The sequence below is a fragment of the Platichthys flesus genome, chromosome 24, assembly GCF_949316205.1.
Source record: "Platichthys flesus chromosome 24, fPlaFle2.1, whole genome shotgun sequence".
Lineage (NCBI taxonomy): Eukaryota > Metazoa > Chordata > Actinopteri > Pleuronectiformes > Pleuronectidae > Platichthys > Platichthys flesus.
The window spans coordinates 5,612,480-5,636,315 of NC_084968.1; the positions used below are offsets into that span (position 1 = coordinate 5,612,480).

General features: G+C 42.1%; 1 protein-coding gene across 1 annotated transcript in view; it reads left to right on the forward strand.

Moving 5' to 3' along the window:
- The first annotated feature begins 317 nt into the window (after window positions 1-317).
- dnah2 (dynein, axonemal, heavy chain 2) overlaps window positions 318-23,836 on the forward strand; it is a 54,095-nt gene continuing 30,576 nt past the window's right edge. Inside the window, exons 1-39 of the mRNA XM_062384603.1 lie at window positions 318-350; window positions 508-672; window positions 791-1,025; window positions 1,613-1,723; window positions 1,823-2,061; window positions 2,664-2,855; window positions 3,194-3,351; window positions 3,956-4,043; window positions 4,615-4,820; window positions 4,931-5,060; window positions 5,690-5,872; window positions 6,002-6,216; window positions 6,387-6,533; window positions 7,089-7,245; window positions 7,556-7,665; window positions 8,016-8,145; window positions 8,455-8,643; window positions 9,472-9,616; window positions 10,027-10,219; window positions 10,490-10,690; window positions 11,083-11,239; window positions 11,667-11,841; window positions 12,132-12,295; window positions 12,577-12,738; window positions 13,046-13,149; window positions 14,390-14,546; window positions 14,855-14,937; window positions 15,947-16,127; window positions 17,595-17,733; window positions 18,292-18,509; window positions 19,133-19,225; window positions 19,357-19,482; window positions 19,868-19,978; window positions 20,108-20,296; window positions 21,210-21,313; window positions 21,477-21,666; window positions 21,922-22,102; window positions 22,253-22,380; window positions 23,285-23,437. Coding sequence (XP_062240587.1) covers window positions 318-350; window positions 508-672; window positions 791-1,025; window positions 1,613-1,723; window positions 1,823-2,061; window positions 2,664-2,855; window positions 3,194-3,351; window positions 3,956-4,043; window positions 4,615-4,820; window positions 4,931-5,060; window positions 5,690-5,872; window positions 6,002-6,216; window positions 6,387-6,533; window positions 7,089-7,245; window positions 7,556-7,665; window positions 8,016-8,145; window positions 8,455-8,643; window positions 9,472-9,616; window positions 10,027-10,219; window positions 10,490-10,690; window positions 11,083-11,239; window positions 11,667-11,841; window positions 12,132-12,295; window positions 12,577-12,738; window positions 13,046-13,149; window positions 14,390-14,546; window positions 14,855-14,937; window positions 15,947-16,127; window positions 17,595-17,733; window positions 18,292-18,509; window positions 19,133-19,225; window positions 19,357-19,482; window positions 19,868-19,978; window positions 20,108-20,296; window positions 21,210-21,313; window positions 21,477-21,666; window positions 21,922-22,102; window positions 22,253-22,380; window positions 23,285-23,437 — 6,042 coding nt within the window. The remainder of the gene's footprint in view (window positions 351-507; window positions 673-790; window positions 1,026-1,612; window positions 1,724-1,822; window positions 2,062-2,663; window positions 2,856-3,193; window positions 3,352-3,955; window positions 4,044-4,614; window positions 4,821-4,930; window positions 5,061-5,689; window positions 5,873-6,001; window positions 6,217-6,386; window positions 6,534-7,088; window positions 7,246-7,555; window positions 7,666-8,015; window positions 8,146-8,454; window positions 8,644-9,471; window positions 9,617-10,026; window positions 10,220-10,489; window positions 10,691-11,082; window positions 11,240-11,666; window positions 11,842-12,131; window positions 12,296-12,576; window positions 12,739-13,045; window positions 13,150-14,389; window positions 14,547-14,854; window positions 14,938-15,946; window positions 16,128-17,594; window positions 17,734-18,291; window positions 18,510-19,132; window positions 19,226-19,356; window positions 19,483-19,867; window positions 19,979-20,107; window positions 20,297-21,209; window positions 21,314-21,476; window positions 21,667-21,921; window positions 22,103-22,252; window positions 22,381-23,284; window positions 23,438-23,836) is intronic.

Consider the following 23,836-nt stretch of genomic DNA (forward strand, 5'->3'; position numbering starts at 1 on the left):
GAGTTGTCCAAAACGCACACGCAACACGGAATATGCGTACCATACCATACACATAATATTATAAATATAATATAAATTTAACGGGCTCTTCCCTGACTCCTACCACATTCTTCCGCCATCAATCATGTCATTTTTGTGTAGTCCTGCAAACCAACAAATGCAAAAACAGAACTTGGCGTAAGTCAGGGACAGGGAGAGTTTGTTAACATTAAAATTGGATACCATTGATGTTTTGTGTGTGTGCGTGTGCGTGTGTGTGTGCGTGTGTGTGTTTCATAGGAAAAGGAGAATTATTTGAGGTCGCAACTTTGAAAGAAATGGAGGAGGACAACCTAAAGACCCTTCGCCTGGTAAGGCTGGCTCATTAATTGGAATTAGTAATTTCTACATTTCTATCATCACTCCTTGGTCTGCACAGACGTTATCCAACTAAATAAACACCTTCTGGTCTTTCCCTCCCTCCTTTTCTCCATGGATCCATCTCTTCATCTTACCATCCACTGGAAGCTGTTTACTCGATGTCTGGCTGTTTCTGGGCTAACAGAAGACTCGTGGACAGAGGAGAATGAGAGGGCTTTGGATAAGTTTATAATGGACACCACAATCACAACTGTGGTGGTCTACATGGACACCAGTGCAAAACTTCGGGTGGAGTTTTCCATGCCCCAACCGGTACAGCACACAAAGCTCTTTTAACACAATACTATAGGGAATGTGCTTCACCATAGAGATTTGTTGAGTTCTCCTTCTGTCTCTCTTCAACACAACACCTGGAAATTCCTTTTTGTAGGGACAGGTGGCAGAGCAGCTGTGCTACTTTACCCGCAAGCCAGGAGCCATAATCACACCAGAGATGTTTGATACGGATGTACAGGTTAGCACAATCCGCGGCGACTCCACCGAGAGGCTGCTCCACGACATGACCTGTCTGCACGCCCCCGCAGTCGCCCTCAGCATGAACATGGAGAAGAGCATCAAGGACAGCTACACCTACAACATGCACTGCTACTTTGCCAGCCTCACTGGTGGGTACCGTGGGGGAGACCTGTGAGAGACAGTTGACTAATAATCCTAGAATGAACCCATAAATACAAGCAATTTTTCCCATGAGGTGATTTCTCATGCAGCTGAGTGGAAAGTAGACTCCTTCTGTCTTTTAAATAGACCAACAGATTAAGTATTTTCTAATATGTGTCAGACTGGAGTCACAAGTGTGCTTTGCCACCTTCTGTGCTGTGGAAGGGACACCTAATTCTTCAAGACATTTGCCCTTGTTATGGAATGGTTATAGGTAGTTAACTAAATCTGTACCACCACAGAGAAGTAGTTTTGATAATATTACCTATGAAAATCTAATTTTTACAGCATAATTATATGTCCGGCTGCCAAATTGTCTTAAAGATGGTTGATTCTTGACTCCCACATCTCTGTAATGTAGCCGGGAGATTTAATTCCCTGACAGCAAATTGTTTGTTTACTACAAATGTATGTAAAAGCCTGGATGATGAGATAGAAATGATCAAAACTGTAAACATTGGCTATAAGAAAGTTCCAAAGAGCCATATGCACACATGATTCAGACTAATAGTTATGCCATTTTATTTTTAAACAGATGATGTCTATAAGATGGGGGGCAACACAGTCCTGTACATCCCGATGGAAGCCCTACAGAGCAGCCCTGAGCAGGCCAGCAAAGACAAGAAGCTGGTTCAGAGAATGGAGTGTAAGCCTGAGGAGCTGTGAACATGCATGTGTGTGTGTGTTTAAATTGATCCTTCCATCTAAACAGTTATTTTCCTCTTCTGGCACTCGCCGATTTCAGCTGTCATCATCCACTGGACCGATCAGATCAAGGAGCTGCTGCACGGTCAAGAGACGATGCAGATGTGGGACGATTGTGGTCTGCTGGAGGAGATCGCCTTCTGGAAGACTCGCTGTGTCAAGCTGTCGGACGTCATGCAGCAGCTCCAAAAGCCTCAGGTCTTGCACATCAAGAACATCCTGGAGCTTGCCAAGTCTCTGTATGTTCAGCGCTTCTGCAAACAGGTCGAGGAAGTACAGGTAAAAGATGTCTGCAAGCATCAAGCCTAAATCAATATCTCACTTATCAAAATACACCCACTCATAGATATTAGTCCCCTAAACGGGCCTGAAATTGATTCAATACGTTTGGTCATATTGTGCTAATATCTCCTCACAGCGCGCTACCTGTATGTTGTGTGTGTGGGCTGGAAAGAATCTGGCTTACTCTGTATTTGGTAAAGAAATAGAGAAAGCTGGAAGACCTGAACGCCTGAACACAGTTTCAACCAATCAGCACCAAGGGTATTCATGCTCTTGCACAGAAGGGGGGGGGGGGGGGGGGGGGTTACATTCTTATGTTACGCCAAACCCTGATACATCTCATGTGACAAAATGTAATCGTTCCTCTGCCTTCTACTATTGATGGATGACCTGAAAAAGTGGCCTCAACCTCAACACTCCTCAGAATGTAACAACTCCTGTTAGCCGCTGGCATTGCTAACACCGCTGTCTCGCAGGATGTTACACCCACAATCATTTTCACACTCCAAATGCAAAGTACTAGACACCACTGAGATGGAATGATAAAGTGATAAGAAAAAATGAATATCACATTTCATTTGTATATATGTGTTTACCAGGACTGCTCGCGGCAGGCCGAGTCAAACCTGTCCTACATGACCATGCTGAAGGAGCCCTGCGATCAACTTACCAAGCTCAAGCCAAGCGACGTTGCTCCGAAGCTGCAACACATCGTCAGTCTCATTCGCATCGTCTGGGTCAACTCGGACCACTACAACACCAGTGACAAGATCACCAGTCTGTTCTGCAAGGTACCTGCGATTCACGACATGAGAGGGAACATCTCAATTGACAACCTCAAATAATTTGTGTTGTTATGTTCTGACCCACTGTCATCTGTCGCTCTCTCTCTCTCTCTCTCTCTCTCTCTCTCTCCCCCTCTCTCTCTCTCCCCCCCCCCTCTCTCTCTCTCTCTCGCTCTCATCATCATGACGCATTTAATGGCAACTAAAAGGCGATTTGACTCATAACAATCAATATGCAAAATGTATAATGTTACTATGTAGTAATTTGGCTTTTGTGTAAACTCATCATACCAAATCGATTTTAGTTGATATTTGTGAAGTGTCTGTTTTCTGCCATGTTGCAGATGAGTAATGAGATCATCCGCCTGTGCTGCCAGAGCATCTCTCTGGACAGGATCTTTGAGGGCTACGTGTTATCAAGTAAACAAAACCTCAGTGACTGCATCCAGTGCTGCCAGTACTGGAAGGAAGTCTACTTGCACGCTTCGGAGACTCACCAAAAGTAGGTGAAATCTCACCTGTTCCTCAAGGGACTTTAACGTTTTTAGTGAATAATTGAATTCATCTTAAGTTGAGGCACATTATTTTAGAGCAATAATAAATATAACACAGAATATAACAATGAGACATGGATTAGAGAAAATACAACAATAAAATAGTTTTATATTAAAAAAAATAGAAATGTTAGTCTAAATAAGAGCAGATTTCAAACAATCAGAAAAGCTTTTATTAAAAGAAGAATATTAAGAAGGGAATTCCATAATATGGAGGCTAAGCCTCCCTTTGTTACACTGTGAAACCTGGGCTCCATCTGCACATGTTAGCGGTAGAGAGGACACATACTAGATAAAAATAAATCTTTATTTAAGGTATTTGGTTGAAAGGCCAAATATGTTTCCATTCCAGTGGTCAGTGCAAAATTAAATACATCATTAAAAAACAATGAAAGAAAGCAGGATGCAGATCAGAGATGTCCTGATGTAATTTGTTTGCTAATTTGCTAAATCAGTGCAATAGTCTCCTCACATCAGCTTCTGCCTTTCTACCTCCTCTCTACTCTCTATGTCTTCTTTTTTTCTTCCCCCCTGTTTTCTTTCTGTTGTCAGGTATTCTTCAAAACCCTGGGAACTGGATGAAACTAGCTTTTTTGTGGTGGTAGATGCTTTCATTCAGCGGTTCAGAGACCTGCTTGAGGTAAAAATATTCCCCCACTCACACATTCTCACAGACTAATACATGCGCAGACAACAACTGCATAAATTCATGTTGAAATTCATGTCGAAGCGAGTCAATCCCGTGTAAATAAAAGCTGAAGCAAATGCAAAAATTCCTAATGATGAACAAGTCAAAGCTGCAAGTATATCACATTTTTATTCTTATGAATGAATTTCACTGTTCTGTCAACCCACCGACACAACCTGGTATTAACCGCCATTTTAAGTGATCCAATTACTAGTGGTCAGACCTATGTTCAAGTCTGAACGCTCCCAAATGCGTCCTCAGTGCGTCCTGAGACCTGATCACTCAAACCACATTCAGACATGGTCTGGGATTCATGGACCCATGTTATTTAAGCTGTGCGAACACAAAACAAAAGACCAACGCACACAGACACAAACACACAGGCAATCTATCTATATACTCAGATTTTGTAATGATGATGGTCGTGCATATAGTTAAAACAAGTGGTCACAGGAGACACATTCATTGTAATGCAATGGTTGAACACATGTCCTTAGAGCTGACCACTTTTTTGCACTCTCAGGTATGTGACTGCCAGCATCAGTTTGCCCGTTGGGAGGATGGCCAGCAGAGGGCCCTGCCGTGCTTCAGCGGCTGCCAGGGACTAGAGTTCACTCGCTCCCTCCAGAAGATCGAGGGCAACTTCCACAGTGGCCTACAGAGCCTGCGCTCTGTTGGCAAGGGCATCCTTGATGTCATGGACACCGGGTGGTGCAATGAATTCTACAAGTTGGTCTATTGCTCTGTAACACATTCATATAAAGACTAAATAAAATAGTTGTAATGATTTAAAGAAGCTGATCGTCTGTGTTTTCATGTATGGATGTGTTCCTGTGTAGGTTCCATGCATTGGTGAAGGATCTGGAGATGTTGATGCGGAACCTGATCAACTCAGTGTTTAAGACGGTCAACACGATAGAGGAAGGAGTTCGGCTTCTGGACATTTTTAGGCCCATGTCTACTCGAGAGGTGCCATCTTTTTCTGGCCTCCTACCCTAACATTGACTCTAATCACAACTAAACAACCCTTGCCTGAACCTAGTTTTAACCCTAACACTAAATTAAAATCGTACTCCTCAAACAACCCATCAGTCAGAATATGAGCAGCGGGCAAAATGTCCTCACTCTCTTAGGTCAATGCTCAAAACGGTCCTCACAAAGATATCTGTACAAGTACACCCATGCACAAGTCCTTTACACCCTAACTTAAAATGCATTACTCACCTCAACACATCCGTTGACCTTTTCATATGAAATCTTGACATTCTATATTTGCTATATAGATTTATGCGTGGATGATCATGGTCTCTGCAGTTTGTTCAGGTTAATCTGCACCACAGAGTTCATAGAGAGCTGCCTCTTTTATCTCTGCAATGCACTAAGACTTCTCATATTTGTGCTGATGTACAGTTTGTGCTTGTTTTGTCATAAGATGAGCTTTTTTTTATTTCCCCCAAATTCGTCTCCATTCTCAGTTTGCGTAACATTTAGTACGAGGCTCATTCGCAAACTCCTTCTCTATTTGCTTTGCTGCCCAACGTGCCCACCTCTCTTACCCTCACACAACGGATGTGCTCCTTCTCGTCACTCTCTCACAGGCCATTAAGAGCACCACAGACGAGAAGGTGGAGGAAGTGTACAACATCTTTAACAGTGAGCTCAAAATGGTCAACAAGGAGCTGAACCAGAAGAAGAAGTCTTTTTCAGACCACATGCCCCGGATAGCAGGACATACCCACTGGATAATGGCCCTCAGACACCGCATTGACCGATCCATGGAGGTGAGCACATTGTATTACACAGTATTCTGTTTCTTTTAGGCTTGGCACCCACTAGTTATTACAACTAGTGTCCCGTCAGGACCTCCATCCTTTCCAGATTCTTACTTAGTTTGTTTCTTTCTCCTCCAGGTGCTTCAGAAGGCCCACTTCATACCTGAGTCATACAGCCGCAAGCAGCTCATTCTCAGCTATGGCCAGATGGTCCAGGTTTTGGATGAGATGGTGAAGAAGAACTTCAGTGAGTGGAACCAGAACCTGGACGGAGAGTACCGGAAGAGACTCGAGCAGCCACTCTTGTTGCGCTGCAAGCACAACCATGCAAAGCTGGACATCAACTTTGACACGTGGGTTACACAAACTCAACTTACAAGACAGGGAGCACGGTGCATTTTCGTTTTAGCATACATTCATGGGATGTCTTACAATGTCACACCGTCATCTGTGAACTTTGACATACGCCTGGCAAATTCTGTGCTGTTGCTCATTGTTCATTTTTCGGTGTTTTCTTGTCCAGCAATCTGTTGAACCTCTTCTCTGAGATTGACTACTGGGATCGACTCAAGTTTGAGGTCTCCCAGTGTGTGTCTAACATTTACCAGGAAAGAGAGGAGCTCAGGGTCCTGCGGGAGAGAGCCCTGCTGCTGATCAGGAACTACAACAGGTTGGACACACAAACACAAACAAACACAGAAGAGGAGAACAAACATGCATACAACACTGAAATTATTTTGGGAGGTTTAAAGTTAATATTTTTGTCGATGCAATAAGTCTGGAACACCTGGAGGGATTGAAATTGGACTTGGTGGTGGAGGCATATAACCACAGGGGGGCAGTTTTAGTTTGGAAGACACTGTGCCATAATCACAAATGAGAAGGCATTTATGATTGTAGGAGTTCACTCATGAGAGGAGTGTGACACTGGATATATTCATAGTGGATATTTCATATTTCTTGCACATTTTCCTAATTTCCTGTCCTTATTCTCCACTGCATGCTGTGATAATGATCTCTGTGCTTCACATTGAACAAATGTTTTTGACTATTCCTGAATAGATAACCTGGATGCAAAGAGTCATGTCCTCATACTCTCAACTGTACATTCACAATTGTTAACTCACACACAGGGTTCTAGCTGTTAGTCAATAACCGGTGTGTGTGTGTGTGTGTGTGTGTGTGTGTGTGTGTGTGTGTGTGTGTGTTTGTGTTTGTGTATCAGAGTCATTGCAACGCTGTCTCCTGATGAGTTGGGTCTGTTTCGGGAGCGGATTCATCTGATGGATATGAAGATCCAGCCAGGACTGACCAAGCTCATGTGGTTGTCTAAGGGACCGTCTCACCTCTTCATCCGCGACTGTCTCCTGCATGTAGACAAGGTTGGAATACACAGTTCAAAAGTTCCAATGGCTGTCGGTGCAGTTTTATTATGATAATACCCCTTTCCTGTTTGGACTGCAGCAGCAGGGCCAAACCTACAATGCAACTGTTGCTGCCTGACTGAAGACAAAGTTACATCATTAATAAGAGAGATAGGCTCTCGCTAGTCACTATTTCATAAACGTTCCATTATCTGACAAAAGAAGAACTGCTTTATTGGGGATTTGGCAGAAGATGGACACAATTTGGAACCCGTTCTAAAACCACATTATTGACTGAGAAGCTCCTCTCGTTCTCTATCCTCTACAGGTCCAGCTGATAGTTGATGGTTACAAAGTGTCAAATCTCTCCATCTCCAGCCTTTGTCACCAGATCAGTGAGACGCTGCTGATTAGACTAGATGGAAAGACCATGTACAGGTAGAAACAATGATGATTTCTTGTTGTTCATAGTCTGAAGTCTTAACACTGCCTTAACTCCAACTTAATGAAAAATACAAACTCTTGAGATATAAGTTATATTTAATTGCACATTTTTTGACATAGTGATTTCTGCATTTAACACTGGGTAAAGTTTTTTTTTTCTTTATTTAATTGTACATATAATTTCTGGGTAAACCTCTTCTGAATTGTTTAATTAATTTTCGCACAGATAAAGTCAACAACAAGCAGCTCCGTGTCTGAAGCGATGTGCATAGGTTGCATCATAATCGTAACATGGATCTCAATTGATGCACATTGGTTTCCTTTGTTGGCTGCTTCTTTTGTAGGGACCTGGAGTTTAGGGATGACCAGAAGGCTCACCAGCAGAGTCAACTCAAAATCCTGCTCTCAGCACACCAAGAAATCAATGAGATCATGACCCGCATCTACAACACTTTCTCTCGTGATGGATCTGAGGTCTGTGCTGCGTTTTGTGTCAGTCATTCAATATTGGTAACATTCCATCGCTAGAGGACTCTTTAAAAAATGTGATCAAAAATATTTGTCAGATTATTGTGGGAGACTTAACTTTCACATGGTTAGATAATTACACGTACATTAAATAGCAATCACAGTTAATGTCGGCTGTATCTATTAGGTAGGACACCCTTGTTTTCTAATTGAGAGCCAGATTTACTTATCTTTTGCCCCTTCCATATTACGTCAGGTAAAAACTTTTAAGCGACTGCCATGTCACGTATGTGCATTTTTAACATGGTCTTTAAGGTCCAGGGGCACTGGTTGGCCTTCACGGAGAAGGTGGACCAGATGGTTGAGGAAGCTCTTAGGAGCAACATCAAACACTCGATGAAGAAGCTGTCCAGGGCCATCAACGGAGACAGCAAGACGACACCCAATCCATTGTTCAAAGTCCTGGTGACGCTGCACGAGGCAACTCCCCAAATCACACCAAAGGTACAGGCAAACCCCTCGTAATCCTATCAGGTCATGTGATAACGACTTGTTTACACTGTGTCTGCTGTGTGCTCTGATGGAGGAAACCTGAAAGGTACAAATGAAATACACACACAGTCATCCATCCCTGACAGGACAATAGCTGTATGACCTGAATAAAAAGCATGGAAGACAAACTCACACCTACATCTGCAGAAATGTAGGACTCAACAGATGAGACTAGGAAGGACAAATGATTTGTTATGTGTTTCTATTTTGAATTTAAACCACACAAAGCCTAAATGCCATACAAATTACTAACAGGACCATAAGAGGATGCAGATCTTATCTGATACCAGTCAGTCCCACTCCACTCTCCTAGTGTAGCCTCAATGGAACAGAGTGGAGGAAACCTGACCTTATTCTCTTCTTGTATTTGTGAAGCCATGTCAATTAAATGTCATGTTTTATTGTTAGTTTTCATTTATTTAGGTTAATACTTAATATAACCACAGACAGAATTGGAACCAAAAGGTTGCGCCCTTCTTCCTCCTCCTTCTCTTCTCTATCCTTTATCATGCTCATATTAGAATTTGACTTTATAACTTTCAGTAACCAATAGGAATGAGACAAATTCCAGCCTGGGCCCATGGCATAACACCAAAACACACATGGGTGAAAGCACTTTATTTTGGGAGCCATTTGTTGTGTTTATCACAGCAGAGATGATGCATGGTTATGGTATGACTTTTGTTTATGTGCACACGTTGGTGCTTTGAGACACCCACACACAGGTATGTAAATGATCTGCACAGCAGTGTCAGTGCTTGTCTGTCTCTGTTTCGACAGGTGGAGTTCTCCCCGACCCTCACTAAGCTTAGGCAGATTGTGACCATCATGCCTCAGCTCGTCGACACCATAGCCAGCATTAAGCGACTTCCTGAACTTCTCAACCGCAAGCAGTCAAAGAGGAATCCCATAAACATCGTCATAGGTTAGAACTGTTTTAAAAAAAAAGTGTTCCTCAAAAAATGTACATTCTGTTCAAACAGTTATGTACATTTGACCAGTTTTTACTAGTACTGGGCAAATTCAGACTCGATGTACATGCAAAACCAACTTTCGCTGCTTTCAGACATTCACTGAACTCCGGAGATCCTCCGCAGTTTCTCCGGAGGACGTGTCAGTGTGAACGCAGATGTTAAAGTAAGAGTCTCTGGAGTTTCTGATGAGTTTGAGCAGAGAAGCCCACTTTGTGTTCAACTCAAGTCTCTCGAGATCCCCTGCAGGACATGTCCGAAAATGTCTATTGATTACCAAGCAGTTGTGTATTTATGTTTATGTGAGCATGTTTTCCTTCTGCTTCTGCCTCCATTGTCACACAAAATCTCTTGGATCCCTCAGAGCAAGACGAGGAGATAAAGAAGATTCAGGCTGCAGTTGCCGCAGGGATGACAGCTAATGCCAACCTCCTGCAGGCCTATCTGAAGACCTGGGACAAATACAGGGACATCTGGGAGATGAACAAGGACACCTTTATACAACGCTATCAGAGACTTAACCCACCAGTCACTTCTTTCGATGCAGATATACAAAAGTACTGTACAAAAAAAACAACATTTCTAAACATCATTCTTTAGTTGACCTGTTTAAGAAGTTACCTCTTGATACTTTTACCTGAAAAAGCTCTGGCATACAGATTAGTAGATCATAACTCACTGAAAGAAAGAAACAACTTTCACCTGTTACCTTTCAAGCAAACTGTAATGTGGCGACTATATAGCTGTGAACTTCTATTTCCACAAGACTGAAGAAATCCCTTCAAAGGAGCTGTGTGACATCTCCCTCATCTCTTGTTCGCCTTCAGGTACGCAGAAAAGGCCAACACCGTTCAACAGGAGGAGACAGTATTGAACATAGGCTTTGTCAGGCTGGACTGTTCACCGCTCAAGTCCTTTGCGTCGCAGCACTGCTATGAATGGCAAACCAAATTCACTGAGCTGCTCACTCACATTGCCAGCAGCCGCCTCAAAGAAATCCATGCATCCATGCAAGCCAATGCCAACAGGTGGGGAGTCAAGTGCAAGGAATTGTTTTCATCACAGACAGTAGAGAAGAAGACATCTAACAGAGATCCACAGTTCATGAGCTTTTAAACCACGGTGGAATCCTTAAAGCACATTATTTTGAAATGTAGAAATGTTAAGGTGGCAGGTTTTATTTAGACAGTCAATCATGACAAGGCAAGAAATTGGCTTTTTTCTTTATCTTTTGGTTGAATCTGAGATTTTGGGTAAATTCTATGATAGGCTATGTGCAGTAGACTGCAAAGACACTAGGGCTGGAAAGGGTTGAAGAGATAGGAAAGGAAAGCTTTTGGTTTTGTAAAACATTTGACATGTGTATTGTACTTATAGTGTTGTGACTCTTCATCTAGTTTATATGCATTTGTGTGTTTAGGCTGACACAACCCCCCCAGACACTGGATGAACTCAGTGCGAGCGTGAAGCTCTTGGAGACTCTCCAGGGAGATTTGGCCAAAACAGAAGCTCAGATTCCTGTCATCCATGAACAGTTTGCTCTCCTGGAGAAGTATGAGGTCCCAGTGGAGCAGGATGTAAGTACATCTCTCACAAATAAATGCACAAACAAAGAAAATTTTACGTATACAAGCACTATGTCTATGTGTCTGCTTTTCTCTAAAAACATTTCTTCTAACATCACATGTTTTCTCTCCCAAACATTCAGTAAGTTAAAGAAAGTGCTTCCTATAATTAATTTATTGATGACCAAGTAGCATATCTGTCATGTTGTGCCACTTTTGAAAATAATAATGTGTAATTGTATATATAAGTGAATAATGAGGTTTGACGAGAGAGACATTTTAGATTTCCGGACTTATTAGCAAGAGTTAAGAAATTCATCTCATATTGTTCATTTTCCCCTTCCTTGAAATTAAATATGTAATATATAACAACGATCTACTTGGTAGTTACAGGTTGGATATATCTATACCAACATGATACCGACTGTTTTACCCACAGGTGCAGGAGATGCTTGGAGTGCTGAATGGGGACTGGGTGTGGTTCCAGCAGGTCTTGATTGACAGTGACATCATGCTGCAAAAGCAAAAAGAGAAATTCAAGAGCAGCCTTCTCCTCTCCTCCGAGGAGTTCAAGAAGAACATCCAGGCCACTCTGGAGGAGTTCAGCAACACAGGTCACACACACTCATATTTCTTATTTCTCATAAAGTGCTTCATCAGCTTGGTGTGTGCACCTTACTGTTACTGACTGTCTGTCACTACTGAGATGCTAGTATCTATAGAGATCCTCCTTAGAACCTACAGGCTGTATCTAACTGTTCCTTTCCCCAATGATTTATTTGCATGAATTGTATGTCTGCTCTTTGTTTCTCTGCTTTTGTGTGTAGACATATGCTTTTGAATGTTTCTTTATAAGCATGTTTATGTATATTTATCTCCCTACATTTTGCACCTATATATCCAGGTCCATTTGAAAGTGCACTGACAACCCAGGCGGCTCTCAAGCAAATAGCAGAGCATCGCAAACAGCTGGAGGCTCTAAAACAGGAGGAGAGCGCCATCCTTCAGGGGCTGGGCTTCTTCAAAATAGAACAGCCGCCCTCCAAATGCGTCCGTGTACTGGAGAAGGTCTGTCCCAGCACAACTCTCCCAGTACCTAATCAAACACACTCCAACACAATACGTTTTAAATCCAGAGGTTATTGGTAACTGTGATTATGATAGACGGGTTCAACACCTGTGAATGTTTGTCGGGGCAGTTTTATAAATATGTGATAATATATAATTAAGGACAATTGACAGGACATTAGATGGAATGCCCCAGGCTGAATTCCAATCCAAGATGATGCAATGGAAGCATTTTGATGACTGTTTTTGACCATGTGTACTTTTTGTGTGTGTGTGTTCAGGACATAGACCACCTGCAGCAGGTCTGGGAGATCAGGCAGGAATGGAATTCCAACTGGAACATCTGGAAGGTCGGTCAGTTTGTTACGCTGCGGACAGAGAACATGGAGAGCATAGCGCAGGATACGTTCCGGAAGCTCAGCAAACTCAAGAGAGAACTAAAGGTCGGTTCTGCCACAGTCAGTTGCACATGTCACCGGGTTCCTGTTTCACTTTACGTTTTTGTTTCATCAGGATAAATTGCACATAAACGCCAAAGCAATACTTTATTTCAGTAAAGCACGATCTAGAAGATCTTGAAGACACTTTGTGTTAGCAATGGATACCAATTTTTGCGGAACCCAACCTAAATACATTTTTACAGTGACGGTTCTTCCTTTTGGATGCATGTAACCTGGTACACCTAAAACCTCACCTGTCCTGATAACCAGATTACACAGTAGCATTGACATGTTCTTTGTATGTTTGCAGGATAAGGAATGGGACATATTAGATTTCTCTAAAAACAGGGTTGATCAGTTCAAGCGGATCATCCCTCTGATTGCTGACATGAGGAACCCAGCCATGAGAGACAGGTACTGACTCAAACCAAAGTATCTAATATTTATATAAAACATTTGTTTTACAATAATTCAACTGTACCTGATGGGGCAGAAACGTCAACATGGAGATAGTTAAACTGTGGATTATGCTATGATACCAGATGGGATGAGTGATTTTAATGTTCAGCCTGTTGAACAGGAGAATGATTTACAACTTTGATAAAACAATTGCCATTTTCCCACAGAATGAGCATATTACAGTTTTCCACCCAGTGTGTTTGCTCCGCTGACTTCTGTCCAAGCTTTTCCTCACAGTCAGTGTCTGTAGCTCTATTCCCAGAGGAGCATCCATTGGCTGCAATCTCTCTCTCACTTCAAGATAGTGGCACCACATTTGAATGCAAACACACTCTCTCTGAAGGAAAAGCAAATTTTCTCTTTTCTTCTTCTGTAAACCACCACCAAAATGATTTTCACTGGGCAAAGGACAACATTACTGGTGTACCTTCCAGCTTGATTGGTTAGTAAATAACAATAAACACACATTACAATGAGGTCTGAGCAAGAGAATGCCAAAAGAACACATCTTGTACTTGGCACTTCATCAATTGGCCCACTCGCTTGCAGTGAACCCTGCTGAGATCTCCTGCTTCCTGCTCACATTGGCACCTGGGAGGAATTTGAGAGACGTGTCGTCCTTCTTTATTTAAATCCTGTGGTCTCCAATGGGAACACTCTCGCTGTGAAAAGATGAAGAACAGCCAGGAAGCGTTCGGTTGCTGTTCTCTCTTTGTCTTACCCTTCATCCGTCTCCCTAACAGCTGTCACGATGCTCCTGTATCGAGTACTGTGATATATCTGTCATTTCCAGATACCCCTATAAGCACTCCTCAAAAAATCCTACTAGTATAGGTAGAATGAGCACACACCAAATATTAACTTTAGTTCACTGCAAGTTTAGCATGTACTTAAAACATTTGAAGTTGTAATGTGCAAGTTTTGCTTTAACTGAATATGCAGTACTGCCAGATAGAAATGGTGGAGTACGCTCTTAGCCTTTGGTAAGTCTGTGTTTGTTCAATGAGTTATTACCTCTGTTCACTAATGAGTATTGGTCTAAAGCTAGTGGAGGTTTCATGGAGCTCAATTCATAAAGCCTTTTGCAGAAAATGTGTGACTTGTGTGAATTAAGAATGGATAAATATACTCTTTATTGCCTGGAAGGTGGAAAACCTAAGACTTACGCAGCTTTTCAATGTCCTCTTTCTTCCAGGCACTGGAAGCAGATCTGCAAGGAGATTAAGTATTCTTTTGACCAAGAAAGTGCTGATTTCACCCTGGAAAAGATCATATCTCTGGGGCTTGACAAGTACGCTGACAAGATCTCTGAGATCGCTGGAGCCGCCATCAGGGAACTGTCCATAGAAGAGGTCCGGTCTCTTCCTCCAGACTTAAATACCCCATTAAGTTTTAGAAAGTTTAGTGGCAGTGGGGTCAAGACTGTGCTTTTTAGAAAATGTATTTAAATACTACTGATAAAGCTATTATTTCTTATATATAAAACAGAAGGTAAAATTTATGGTAAAATTCAGTATTCAGTACGCTATCCTTTCTCTAATCATTCAGACATAGAAATGTGTCAATGAGAAGTAAAAGAACAGGGATTCTGACCCCTGGTACTGCCGTCTCTCACTCATGTGCCTTTTGTTAACATTACTCCTTCTGTTTGATATTTCAGGGTTTAGAGAGTATTACCAAGACATGGGAGGAAACGTTCTTGGACATAGAAGCTTACAAAGATAAAGGCCACTTCCGGCTGAGGTGAGAACGCCAGCATTTGGTGTAAATGGGTGGAAGGCTCGAATTGAAAAGCAAAAATAATCCAGGCTGAAAACTTTGGTGATGGAGTTCTGCCTCCATTATGTCTTATTTGCATGGATTGCTAGAGCCCATTGCTCAGTACAGCTCAATACCGCCATCCAGTGATGTTTCACTCTAGCTTTTTTCCTATATGATCTGAATAACAGCCCTGTTGGAGAAGTCAGAGCAAAGTAATGACTGTGTAAGTTTGTCTGCAGCGATGAGAAGAGCCAAGCTAAGCAAGAGACAGCCTGGCTGATGAAAGCAGGAATGGCTTGGCCATCTGCCGCGTATATAAACGATTAGAGGCAGACCTCAGGCCGAGTCTAATTGGAAGCTCAAGTCATTGCCATTAATTCAGCTGAGAGGGCGAGTCTATAATAAAGTAGAGGCTCTTTTCCCCAGTAAGCTTGATTGAGAGATGTAGGAAAGAAGAGGGGTAGAGTAGAGGAAGTTAATGATGTGTGAAAGGTACAGAATACGAAAAGTATATGACAATATTATTTTGAGAATTCAACAAATTTTAAATTAGCGGTGAACAATAAATACAAAGGTCAGAAAACAAAATACAACCGGCTGCGTGTGTTTCCGCCTGAGGTCCAGTGACATGTTAAATCAATAAAAGTGAGGACTATGTCCATCAATTGTTAACTCCTTGACATTTGCACATGGGATTTACCCCATTTAATTTTCAAGGGAGAGTGAACAATGAATTTCAATACTTTAGAGTCAGAAAACACACTGGTAGCTGCATCCTACAAAATCTGACACAAAGGTGAATATCATTAATTTTGTGTAGTTTTCAGAAGAAGTAAATCCTCATAACGATGGATTTCTTAGAAGGATTTGAACATTACACCAAACGGCGCTGGTTTAACTAGTAAATGGATTTCCACAGTGAAAAAATTTGGAATCAGTTGAAATCAAAACACTAGCAGTCATTTGAACTCTCCCTTCTCCTGTCTCCCAGCGGCACAGAGGAAGTATTCCAGGCCCTGGATGACAACCAGGTGATTCTGTCCACGATGAAGGCGTCTCGATTCGTCAAAGCCTTCGAGCAGGAGGTGGACTGCTGGGAACGCCGGCTGTCCCAGGTGCTGGAAGTCATCGAGATGATCCTCACTGTGCAGCGCCAGTGGATTTATCTGGAGGTACGGGAAACACTTGCACACCCTGTCACAGGATTTATTATTCTACATGGATATTCATCATTTTATGATTGGCTTTTCATTATTCTCTATGAATATTCATAATTTGATGGAGTACGCAATTATTAGCTGTGTTCATTGGTTATTAAAGGGAGAGTTTATATTGGGAGATGTGATGATTACCATTCAAGCCTGTATAGTTGGAAGCAGGATATTGTTCTCGCCTTTGTGTGTGTATGTGTGCGTGTGCGTGTGCACGTACTACTCTGCAACAGATTTTTACCAAACTTGAAGTTTATCTCCAGTTGATTAACTTTCGGTGCTGTTCAGACAAGGTCAACAAAGTATGGTCCGACAAAACTCATTTTCCAAGATATCTCCACTCATAACAGAAAGGCAAAGAAAAGCTTATATTGTTCAGTAAATGGTTTTCCATCATGTGGAAAATGATGCCATCCGTAGTTCAAACATGCATTTTCAAGGTATCACTGCACATTCTAGGACTATAGACACGACCAAAACTCATGTAGTTAGAAATATAAGATCATATGGTGGGAATGTCATCATCGTGACATCACTATGAAGTCAGAAAATGACATCAAATAATGTATTAAAGCATTAGAGACACGACCACAGCTCATTTAGAATAACCAATCATTTGTCATATGATATAAATGATTTCATGCTGACTTCTTTTAAGATGTATGCAGTGTGCCTGCAGGATATGCATCACCTCTCTCGATGCTTTTCATTAATGGTTGGATTCGTGTAGCTCATTTCACAAACAGCATGGTGTCTTCTTTTGGCCTCATTGTTGTTTTTGATGTTAGAAAACAAATTAAGATTAAGATTAAGATGCATTTATTAGTCCCAAACACATGCACAGACATGCAAAGGCACACTCATGCAGGTGGGGAAATTTAACTTCTGCTTTTGACCCATCTGGTGCAGGACACACAGAGCAGTGAGCGACCATGTACGGCGCTCGGGGAGCAGATGTTGGGGGGGTAAGGTGCCTTGCTCAGGGGCACTAGACAGGGTAGGGAGGCTCTTGGATTTTTGGACAGATCAATCCAGGTTCGTCTTTTGTTGTCTCTCCGTGGAGTCGAACCAGAGAAAAACCAGAAACCTTCTCTGCCCATAGTCCAAGTTTCTGCCACTAGACCAACGCCTCTCAGTAAATCTGTGCATGGCTGCAGACTGTACTGCTGTCAGTTTGCATTCTAAGGCAAACTTGTTGAAAAATCGATTTACTGATTTAACCATCATTGAATTTAAGTCCTTGCACAATGAGCCCTGCACTGATTTTCACAGCTCTCTGATAATGGTTTTCTTGCTTCTTGTTTCACTTATGTTAGCGATTAGTTTTACCATTTCTTTCTCTTTGTGGCTCGTATAATTAAACCCTTTCCCTCTTACCTCAGTCGTTCCCCGTCATGCTCCATTTGTCTTTGTTTTTTATCCCACCAGAACATTTTCCAGGGAAAGGACATCAGGGAGCAGCTGCCTCGGGAGTGCAAAGAGTTTGAAGATGTTAGCTCCAGCTGGAAAATCGTCATGGGCCGACTTCACAAGGATAACAACGCCGTAAAGGGATCACACCACCCTGGTATGACATCATCGTTTGATGAAAAAACTTCTTACTACAGAGCATCATTTTATCAAAGCTACACTTTCAACTCAGTCAAATCTGTGTCCTCCTGGTGTGGAAATAGAAAAAAAAGTCTTGAATCACACGTCTTATCTCCATGGTCTGTGTGTAAAATATAAGTGTGTTACCTACAAGGACATAGTGATACATGATAAAGAACGACTCTAGTCACAGGTATTTTTCTGCCAGGAGCTCACTACACAGTCTGCTCATATCAGTCTGCAAGCAAACATGTTCCTGAGGACAAAGACGCCATCTTGTGGTGAAAACAACAGCCTGTACTTTGGGGAAACCACAGCACCATTATTGGCCCAGAGACTTAAAACAAACAAAGGCAGATGCATATAACTGTGGTTACATGTAATTGTTGCCATAACAGCGAGAAAAACAAATTATTAAACATGATGAACTCTTTCTCCCAAAGTGGTAGTTATTATTGTAACTACAGTATATGGATAAACACAATATTCATAATTTAGTGCCGCCTACAGTCAGCATCTTCCCTCTGTCTTTCAGGCCTGCTGGAGAAGCTGTCAAAGATGAGTGCCAAGATGGAGGAGATCCAAAAGGCCTTGGACATGTACCTGGAGTCCAAGAGGCAGGTATTCCCGAGATTCTACTTCCTGTCCAACGATGATGTGCTGGAGATCCTGGGCCAGTCACTGAACCCAGAGGCCATGCAGCCGCACATGAAGAAGTGTTTCGACAACATCAAGCACCTGCGCATTGAAAAGGCAAGAAACTGGATAATTAGAGGCATATGTATTTACACTCCTCTTCTAAACACCATCATAAACACCACCAAGGGAAAGCAAGGGATCCTTTATTTGGGCAAATGTATGTAGCAGCTGGAAATACTTTGGAGTTTTACTGTGTCATACATCAGGGATAATACTGTGAGCTGAGAACTGCACCGAATCACCAGCCGTGATTCAACAGTATCAATCTTGTGCTAAGTGGCTAGAATTTGGCAACAGCCAGAGGCACGTCCGTCTGTCTCTTTCTCGTGAACATGATATCGCCAGAATGCCTTGAGGGGGAAATTTCTTTACATTTGGTACAAATGTTCACTGAAGGATGAACTGATTACAAAACTTATGTAGACGGAAACTGCTCCAGTCGGTGGAAAGATACAAGTGCGGGGTGTTAATAATAATAATAATAATAATAATCATATGTGACAGCACTTATCTGATCATATTGCTTGCTAACATTTGCATACAGTTCTTTCCCCGTTTAAAAAAAATAACCTTTCCACATTGTCCAGTCTTTGTCAGGCTACAGTGATGTACTGTAGATTTGAATGGACCAGTACATTTGGGTACACAAAGTCATTGTGTGTGTTTGTATCCTATAGGCGACCGTTAAACCAGAAGCCCTGGGGATGTCCTCTGCTGATGGGGAGTCCATCGATTTCATCCAGCCAGTGCAACTGAACAAACCTGTGGAGGTACAGCAGTGATGATGATGATGATGATGATGATGATGATGATGATGATGATGATGATGATGATGATGATGATGATGTCAGTGATGAGCCTCATGACTTGATACTGTTGGAATGTGATTGTGTGCATGCAGGTCTGGCTGTGTGATGTAGAGAGGGTCATGCGCACCACACTGAAGGATTGTCTGAATGACTGTCTTCTGGCTCTGAAGAGGATGACACAACAGAGAGACAAATGGGTCAGAGATTGGCCCGGACAGGTACATTCATCTCATTTTCTATTTAATCTTTCTGTTGTTTCTCACCTGTCTGATGTTCTGATTGACAGACTCCAAGTGATGCAGTGACATGCTTTTCACTTACTCTCTCTGATGGTCATACAATGAGCTGTATTTTAAAGTAATGCAACTGGGTCTTACATTTTTAAACGATGGCTCTTTATTCTTTACTCTCTTCAAAGCCTGATAGGCTGTACTCAATAATTACACTCAAATTCCAACTCCTGTTAAACTCAAAATGACCTCCCTTTATATCAATGGGTGACTAGGCTGTCGTGGCATTTTCATTAATTTCAATTCCTGCTTGTGGAGTTAAGGGTTAATATACCTAGATTGCAGGCTTAAAGGTGCATTCTGCCTGTTTTAGATGCTGATCACTGCCTGTCAGATCCAGTGGACCACTGATGTCGAAAAATCTCTCATCACCAGCAAGGAGAGAGCTGACAAGTCCTCCCTGAGGTCCCTGAAAAAGAAGAAGGTTTGTACTGACTCTTTGTGGCTGATTTGTTAACACACCATAATGTCTTCATACAGCACGCTTAGAATTCTGAACTCATTATGTGTGCAATATATCTCCATTCCAAGCCCTGTTCAACTGTCTTCTCAGGTCTCCATGCTTCAAGGCTACTCTGACATCATCCGAGGCAACCTGTCCAAAGTGCTGCGGCTGAAAATTGTCGCACTGGTCACAGTGGAAGTTCATGCTAGGGACGTTATTGACAAGCTGGCCAAGGCAGGCTGCGACGACGTCCAAGATTTTGAGTGGCTCAGTCAGCTGCGACTTTACTGGGACAAGGTATGCTCCGAGAGTTTGGAAGTAACAAGGACAGATAGGGGATGTAGGCACATGACAGATCCTCAAAAGCGAAGCCAAGGTGTCTCGCTCACCACCTGGTGGTTAGCTGCAGTAAGTGTTATAAAACCCAGCTCATTCATGTCAGTGAACGAGAAATGGGACAAACTCAAAACACATCTGGCGGCTGTGGCTGAGGCTGATGGGTAGAGTGGTCGTCCTCCAACCTGAAGGTCGGCGGTTCGATCCTCAGTCTGAACAATCTGCACGCCGAAGTGTCCTTGGGCAAGATGCTGAACCCTGAATGGCCCCCATAGAATAACAAAGTGCTGGGATAGATGCACTGTATGAATGTGTGTGTGATTGGGTGAATGTGAAACTGTAGTGTAAAGCGCTTTGAGTGGTCATCAAGACTAGAAAAGCGCTATCTAAATACAAATCCATTTACCATTTACCATCTCAAAAATGGTGTCTGTCGTTTTAGGTAGTTTTTATCACACTGATGTATGTTCACAATTTTCCTTTTAGTGCTACAAATTTACAAAATGACATCTTTTGTCACAGACACGACATAAACCGTTATATATTTTATACCCTCTATTGTGTTTTGCTCTCTTAAGAACTAAAAGTAAGACTGATGTGATGGAACGCGTGGGTAATTAAATAGCTTTTACCCTTTCAGTAGATTCTGTCAGTTAAAGGAGCATTAATACTTCTGCTGTATATATAAATATATATTCCCCCTGTTTTTTCACATATTTTAAAAATTAGAAGCCTTACCCCTCTTCACCACTGACTTTACTGACCTGTCCAATAACATAAAAAGATATTTTTTGCTGAACTGAGTTTGAAGGAGGCCAAGACAATCCTCATTGAACTTGTCCATATCTTCTATTGTTTTGTTTTTTTCCATCAGGACGTGGATGATTGCATAATCCGACAGACCAACACCCGTTTCAAGTATGGCTACGAGTACCTGGGCAACTCTGGACGCCTGGTCATCACTCCTCTTACAGACAGGTCACGATCAACCCATTCAGACAATCAGTGCACCAGCACATCCATCTGCCACGAAACACATCCATTAATTCATTAGTTAATTGAAGGATAATAACAGTTATTATTATTACTCCTATTATTATCATTTGAAACCCCATATATCTTTGATTTTCATTGTGTCCAGGTGTTACATGACACTGACCACGGCGCTCCATCTGCACCGGGGCGGCTCTCCCAAAGGCCCGGCTGGTACCGGGAAGACAGAGACAGTGAAGGACCTAGGCAAAGCCCTAGGCATGTATGTTATTGTGGTCAACTGCTCTGAAGGACTTGACTACAAATCCATGGGACGCATGTACTCCGGCCTGGCACAGGTAGGGAAAAGGGGTACAGCTGTAGTTTCCATCGCTTTGAGTGATTGAAGATGCTGTTTACATAAATCAGTTATTGAACTTGCACTATCTTGTCAAGATGATATTACCATATTACTTTTTACGTTTAAGACATCTTGATTAGTGTGTGTCTTTGTGCTGCCTACATAGTAAAATTATATTTTTAAAAATCTTAAGCCTCAGAAATCTACTGCTCAGACTTATTTCTAAGTATTTCACTGTGTCCACCCTGAACAGACAGGAGCGTGGGGGTGCTTTGATGAGTTCAACCGTATCAACATCGAGGTGCTGTCGGTGGTGGCCCAGCAGATCCTCTCCATCCTGTCTGCCCTCTCCGCTGGACAAACCAAGCTCCACTTTGATGGACAGCACATCCGTCTGGTCCCGTCATGCGGCATCTTCATTACCATGAATCCCGGTAAGCCAACACAAATGTGCACAAACGCAGACTCTCTGGTATATGTTGCTGCAGAGTTAAGATTTGTCTTTCTGTCATTTAAACCACCTCGAATTGGCTCTTTCAGTGTTTGTCAATAAAATAGTTTGTCAATATTTTTTTTCTCCTCAGGTTACGCTGGTCGCTCTGAGCTTCCAGACAACCTCAAGACCATGTTCAGACCAATATCCATGGTGGTGCCAGACTCTACTTTAATTGCTGAAATCATACTGTTTGGAGCGGGCTTCGACAACTGCAAGGTACTACCATCGACAGACAGAGAGATCAGGTTCTAAACACACTGGATGGTTAATCTACTGAGGGCGGGGTTATCTGCTCTCAAACCAATTGGGATCTATACTTATAATTTGAGGATGATCAACTATTCATCTGTACCACAGAATATGCTTTTGAGGCTTTTCAAGCAGTTTGACAAACATAATTGTGGCTTTGTTTTGATATTGTAATATTGAATTACTCTTGAGTAACTGTAAGGAACTATTGGATACATCTAAACTATTGGATGTATCAGATGTGAATCAGCCAGTCAGCACCTGGCGTTAACTCTGGTCCTATACTGTGGTGTATACTTAGACAGACATACTGTATGTTGTATACTTTTAGGTATATGTTATGTACACACAAACACAGTATTGGTCATATATACTTATTTGTGTATTTATTTTATGTGGACCCTTTCATTGATAGTGTACTTATTCCTAAACGTAGTAGTATATCATTTCATAGATATTACATCATTGGCATGGGAGATTCTCCTGTATTAAAGTTATTATTAGATTTTTTCTTGTTTCAAAGACCAATAAATAAAACATTTAGTGAGTACGTTTTTTCATTTTCACACTGTTACCATAGAATTTTCCATTTGCAGCAAACCAATTTAAAACATGTTTTTTTAATAATATTGGAGACGAGCAGAGTTCCGTAAATAAATGTAGTTATTTGGACAAAGTCGTCCTTTCTGCTGCAGCTTAAAAACATAGAAACATAGAAGTGATGGATTTATTTTCATCCTCTACTGCCACACTGTCCTGCGAGTCATCCCGGCTCATCTCTGGTTTATGCTGCAAATGTTGATCCTATTTAAGCCGACATTCATGTCTCTTCGTGTCTCTTCACGTCTTCCTCCATCTTTTGTCCTCGCAGCTCCTGGCTAAGAAGGTGTTCACCCTGTACTCCCTCGCTGTGCAGCAGCTGTCTAATCAGGACCACTATGACTTTGGCCTGCGCGCTCTCACCTCCTTGCTTCGTTATGCCGGCATGAAGCGGCGCTCCTGCCCCAATGTTCCCGATGAAGAAGTAGGTCTTTCATCCTCCCTTTTCTCCCTCTCTCTCACACATTATGAACGTAAAACAGGACAAATTAGCATAATCAAATACACAGGTTCTTTTTGCTGTTTATCACGCCACCTGTTCATAACAATTATCAAATCATCCCTTTTTCATAAAATCCAAGTTTCAAAAGTTAATATGAAGCTAATATGAGTGTGGAGCAGTCAAATCACGTTTAGTCTTAAACTCCCTCTATGTGTTGCTGTCCCTTCACTGCAACTCAGCTGGGAAATGCTGTCTGTGGAGCACAAAGAGGCAATTTAAGACTAAAAAGAATAACTTTCATGGGAGCAGTTGCTCTAAGTGCATGAAGCTGGAATTCTAACCCAAGCTGTGCTGTCATTTCTGCCTTGGGGGGTGTCTGTC